The sequence below is a fragment of the Sciurus vulgaris genome, assembly GCF_902686455.1.
Source record: "Sciurus vulgaris genome assembly, chromosome: 10".
Classification (NCBI taxonomy): Eukaryota; Metazoa; Chordata; class Mammalia; order Rodentia; family Sciuridae; genus Sciurus; species Sciurus vulgaris.
This window is the reverse complement of record NC_136470.1, coordinates 115,436,232-115,442,231: the sequence shown is the minus strand read 5'-3', so window position 1 is coordinate 115,442,231 and position 6,000 is coordinate 115,436,232. Positions and strand designations below refer to the sequence as shown.

At 40.6% G+C, this 6,000-nt stretch overlaps 1 protein-coding gene across 4 annotated transcripts in view; it reads right to left on the bottom strand.

The window, feature by feature from the left end:
• Positions 1-980: 980 nt before the first annotated feature.
• The window catches only part of RBM6 (RNA binding motif protein 6), a 99,219-nt gene continuing 94,199 nt past the window's right edge, over positions 981-6,000 (bottom strand). For all 4 annotated transcript variants that reach the window (XM_079155466.1, XM_079155465.1, XM_079155467.1 and 1 more), the window contains 4 exons: positions 5,796-5,870; positions 4,829-4,926; positions 2,147-2,276; positions 981-1,221 (listed from right to left, as the gene is read on the bottom strand). In XM_079155466.1, coding sequence (XP_079011592.1) covers positions 1,096-1,221; positions 2,147-2,276; positions 4,829-4,926; positions 5,796-5,870 — 429 coding nt within the window. In that variant the 3' untranslated portion in view covers positions 981-1,095. The remainder of the gene's footprint in view (positions 1,222-2,146; positions 2,277-4,828; positions 4,927-5,795; positions 5,871-6,000) is intronic.

The following is a 6,000-nucleotide window of genomic DNA, read 5'->3' as shown; positions in this document are numbered from 1 at the left end:
GTTATCAGTGTTAAGCACCGAGTACCCAGCAGGTACTCAGAAAATGAGCTCTCATATTGCCTGTCCTTTTCCCCATAACCATGGAGACGTCAGAAGAGGACTTTTTTTGGTACTGAGGATTGAATCTAGAGGTGCTTTACCACTGAGCTACACCCCAGTCCTTTTTTTTTTTTCATTTTGAGACAGGTTCTTGCTAAGTTGCTGCAGATATCGCTAAGTTGTTCAGGCCGGCCTTAAGCTTGTAATCCTCCTGCCTCAGCCTCTCAAGTCCCTGGGATTATAGGCATGTACCACTGTGTTTGGCAGAAGAGAACTTTTATGTTTTTAAATGCTGGGGATGGAACTCAGAGCTTTGTTTCAAAGCTCTAATGAGCTGGGTGCCGTGGTGCATGCCGTAAACCCAGCAGCTCAGGAGGCTGAGGCAGGAGGATCACAAATTCAAAGCTAACCTCAGCAAAAAAGCAACGTGCTAGAAGCAACTCAGTGAGACCCTGTCTCTAAATATAATACAAATAAATAGGACTGGGGATATAGCTCAGTGGTTGAGTACCACTGAGTTCAATCCTTGGTACCAAAAAAAAAAAAAAAAAAACAAACAAAAAAAACAAACAAACAAAAAAACCTCTAATGAGTTGTAAGCCAACATATGGAAATATGTTCTGCCTCAGCAGTTAAAAAAAACAAAAACAAAACAAACAAACAAAAAAAAACAAATAATGAAACGCTATTTCACTGATTAGATTAAAAACAAAACAAAACAAAAGTCTAGAAATCTGACAGTATTTACACAAGCCGTTTGAAGGTCACAACCACCTGCCCACTCACAATGATAGCATGCAGCATTCCAGGGATCACTGCAGCCCTAGTCACCATTTCAACATCACTTCAGATGGGCCCACACTTCAGATGGGCATTCTCTTTCTCCTACCATTAGGTTCACCCTCTACCTATCTTTGGGAGAAAATTTTAACAAAAAGTAATCACATTGAAAAAAAGTTTATTTAAAAAAGTTCTAGCAGCAAGAACAGTAACAAAACAAAAGGAGAGACAGACAGACAAAAAAGGAGGTGTGTCCTCTGGGACTTGTCTCCATTCTTAATCAAGTTCTTTATACCGAGCAAACATGACTCTTCGAACAGCATCTCGGTAAGTCTCATTGGACTGTCTCTTGCTGGTTCTTCCTGGAGTGCCAACTCCAGATCCCCTCATCCGGCCTTCGGTCTGCAAAACAAGACAGTAAGGTGGGGGTCTATGAATTAATCAGTCTCAGGGTTGATCTCTGACCACAAGCATTTCAGAAAGGAGAAGGTTATAGGGGACTTTTAAAAGAAAATTTCATTATAAAACAAATAAGGATGGTGATAACATGGCTGCTGGTACAGGCTTCAATATCAGAGACATGAGAAGCTCTGTAGGAAAGAGATAAGTCAATCTTCTATGGTTGGCATTTTCAGAGAGGAACCAAGTCAATAAATAATGGACAATGTTTCCTCTTATTCTTTTCTCGAGGCTGTCACTGAGATATGAGAAGCAAAGTCCTTTCTGGAAACCAGGACTGACTTTATGCTCCTCAAATTTTAGTCATCAAAGACTACTTACAATCCCTCTAGAAGCCGCCTCTGTTTTTGTTTTGTTTTGTACCAGGGACTGAGCCCAGGGGTGCTTAACCACTAAGTCACATCCCCAGCCTTTTTTATTTTTTAATTTTGAGACAAAATCTCGCTAAATTGCTGAAGCTGACTTTGAACTTGCAATCCTCCTGCCTCAGTCTTCTAAGTTGCTGGAATTACAGGCATGTGCCACCATGCCCAGCACCTTGTACTTTTTATTGCTGATTCCCTGGTTCTTTGTACCAAATGACCCTCAATTTCAAACGATCAGGTTCCCATACTGCGCTACCACATGCTCGCTGTAAGAGTACAAACTTCATTCCAACTTTTCCCTCCCCTTCCCACTGCAATCAAACCATCAAGGACCCGGCATGCCAAGCTATAACCCAGTGATCAAAACTGGGTTCCTGAGCTCTCATATCTTAGGTCAGCAGTAGAAAAATCCTAGCTGAAAGGATACCTCGCTGGGCCAGAAAGTAAGAGAAAGTTATGATTTTAGGCTAAAGTAGTCTCCAACAAGATAAAAACCATTTTACCTCCTCTGACGAACCCAATCCAGGATGGCCATATCCCAAACCTGCCCCTTTCCTCCAGCCAGTGGCCTGCTGGACACAGCCTCCTTTGCTGCTAGTGTCAAGGTCTTCTTTATCAGCAGGTTTACGATCACTGTTAAGAGAAGCAGACATACACAATCATTTCAAGCTGACTTGCTAGTGAGTCTAACAAAATCCTCTGTTCTTTTGGTTCAGATCTGTCTTTTATAAAATGTATGAAACAACACCTTTGGGTGCCTGGGGATTCAGAGATGACCATGATTTGGCCCTGTTCATGGAAAAAGATGTGAGAATTATGACAACAAATGCTTACAGAATACTGAAGGGTTTGACAATGGATGTGGATATCTGTTAGAGAAACAAAATGGGGCACAATCTCTGAAGGGTTGTACATTCTGAATTGGGTCTTGACAAATGATTAATGATCTAGAAAAAATATGAGAGTAAAAGAAGACACAAGCAAGGAAAAGTGGAAGAACACAATTTGTCCAGGAGAAGACTAGTAGAAACCTGAGGCTAGAACACAATTTGTCCAGAAAACTGGTAGGAACCTGAGGCCCAGACTGTAAAAAGGCTTGGAAATTAAGTTAATTTAGGCCTCTGCACCTCATCCGTCAGGAATGGAACTCAGGTCTCTTACTAGGCAATGTTCACAAAAGGGCAAGTTTTAAAAGAACAGATTTCTGTTTACAAAAGTCATTTTGGTGGTAAACAATGAATTAAAGGGTTGGGGATATAGCTTAGTTGGTAGAGTGCTTGCCTCACAAGTATAAGACCCTGGGTTTGATCCCCAGCACCGCCAAAAAAAAATTTAAATTAAAATAAAAAAATTAAAAAATTAAAGAATAGGTGGCTAGGGAGGCTGAGGCAGGAGGATTGTGAGTTCAAAGTCAGCCTCAGCAAAAGCGAGGTGCTAAGCAACTCAGTGAGACCCTGCCTCTAAATAAAACACAAAATGTGGCTCAGTGGTTGAGTGCCCCTGAGTTCAATCCCCCCCAACAACAACAAAAAAAGAAATATCAGAGTTCACTACACATAATAGGAAGTATTTTACATGAAGGCTTCTTATTCAGTTCTTTCTCTCTCTCTCGATTATTGGGTCATAATACAAAAATATAAGCTGGACACAGTGGCGCATATCTGTAATCCCAGTGATTCAGAGGGCTGAAGCAGGAGGATCGTGAATTCAAAGAGAGACTCAGTAATTTAGTGAGGCCCTAAGCAACTTAATGATACCCTATCTCAAAAATTAAAAAGGGTTGGGGATGTGACTCAGTGGTTAAGTGTCCCTGGGTTCAACCTTCAGTCACACACACACACACACACACACACACACACACATTGGTCTCTCTTATTGCGGACTGTGCTCAAATTAAGCTGAACTATCAAGACCTCAGACCCTGTCTGCCGCCTCTGGGGTTTGCTCTGTCAATCATTTCCTTTCCTTACTATAGTAAGGAAATAGATAGTAACAATCTCCAGCTGCTGATTTTTTAGCTTACCAACAAAGAGACCTGCTCAAGTCTCTCGTTAAAAATGACTACTCCTCTCTGCTCATGCATCCTCTTGTCACCCTTTTCTCCCTTTCAAGGTCGTAACTGCCCCTTCTCCCGGTAAACACACGATGGAAACTTGAGCATCATCAGTAACTTTTCCCACTCCCCAGATAATCTACTGATCACAAACACTGATGGATTTGATACCTCTAACTCATTTTCCTTGCCATACTCACTGCCTGCTCTCAGCATTAGTTTTTCTATGAATTCATCTTCCACTCACTCAACGATCTCTCTAAAATGCAAAGGTAAATGAACACAGTACTTAAAATCATTCCAAGATGTCCCAATACTTTTTTTTTTTTTGGCAGTAATTAAACCCAGGACACTCTACCAGTGAACTACATTCTCAGTCCCTTTTATTTTGACCCTTCTGCCTTAGCCTCCCTAGTCACTGGGATTAAAGTGTATACCACCATGCCTTGCTTTCCCACTGTCTTTATGGAAACAAACCTTAACGTGTGTGGTGTTTAGGGAGTACAAACTTCATGAACTGGCTTTTATCTGTTGCATCTGCTTTATTTCCTGTCAGTCAATAACATGCTACCAATGGTTAGCCTCATCAAACTCCTTGTAACTCCTCAAATGCAGCATGAACTTTTCCATCCCTGCTATATGTCATTCCCGCTAAGTGAAATGCTCTCCTTGACATACCATCTCTAAACCTTCTCTATTATGTGTTCACACTGTCAGACGTTACATGTGTTGTCCACTTGAGTATACCTGTACTTACATAGTACCTGTATACAATGGATTATCAACAGATTCCATGTAACTTTGGGCTTATAACTTAGGAACTATCTGTATTTTTAAATTTTGAGAAAGGGTCTCATTAAGTTGCTGAGATTACAGGTGCCTGACTGTAGCCACTCCAGCCCTGGCTTTGAGCAGTTGAAGAAGCCAGCCAACCTTTCACATAAACACATATTTCTGGTGTAAACACATGTAGTCAAAAGGCCAGGGTGGATCTCAGGCTCAGGGAAATCAGACAAAACTTGTTTTTAATAGCCTCACTTCCTTGAGAGAGATAGCAGTGGTACACTTAAGAGAAGCAGATGGTTTTACAATTAGGTCTTGAGGCCATAGCTGAGTCAAGAGTTTGTCTTACCTGTCTGTTTCTCTAGAGTATTTAATCCGTTTCCTTTCTGGAGAGTCAAAAGACTGGAGCTTTTCCCTGCGATCGTTTCCCTTCTCTTTAAACCGTCCCTGTAGTTGAGCAGAAAAGCAGACCTGAGATTTCCACTTAAGGAGGCTGGGAAGTGGAGAACCTGATAACATTTTTTTTTTTCCTTTTTCTTTCTTTGAAAGGGGACTTGCTATGCTGCTCAGGCTGGACTCAAGTCATCGTTCTGCCTTAGTCTCCCAAATGCTAGTACTACAGATATATGCCACCACACCCAGCTCTAACACTTCTTTTAATGTGAACTCCCGTAATCTCTCACTCCTTCACATTCTTATAGAGAATACAGTGACTTCTTTGGCTGGCAAATTTGAAAAGAATTAACTGGCATGCTTGGCTCAGCTGTCTTTTTCCCTTCCAAGAAGGAGATAATCTCCCAGAGGTCTCTCCAGAGAAGGATTCTTAACCACCACATATGATCTGCCCTGAGCTGGTGGAACTTATGCCTGAGGTCATGACACTACTTAATTGTGTGGTCTAGATAGCAAGTCTAAGTGGCTCTCATACTAAACTACGTACTGCAACTTAGCCTTTAACAATAAAAAATTCTATTTCAATGGTGCTAATATTCCTTTAGTTTCCCAATTGATTTAAAATTTGGGCAAGAAAGAATGCTATTTATTGACCTATGTGAGAATCTAACACCATCTTTCAAAAAAAAAAAACACACACAACTTTATTCATATATATATATATATATATATATATAATTTATAAACAACAAAATGAATCCATTTTAATTTAGGATTTAATGAATTTTAATGAACATATACAACATGTTTTGGGGCCTCCTTGTTTTCTGTCTTCTTGTAAGGGGGGATCAGTATAGCTTATAAAGTCTATACCAGAGAACAAAAAACAACTGGGGTTAAGGTAACATGTCACCAAAGTTTACCTCCCGTTCTCTCCTCTCCAGGTAGGCTAGCTCCTGCTCAGACTGTTTTATCTTCCGGTGAATTTCCAGGTTTTGCTGAGAAAAGAAGGGAATCTAAGAATATAGGTCTAGGGGAAAATGGTCTGAGAAATGACTCTAGGCCTTTCTTAATATCTGTTTTAGAATTGTACCTCTTCTCATTTGCGGATTCTTCTAAATGATCGCT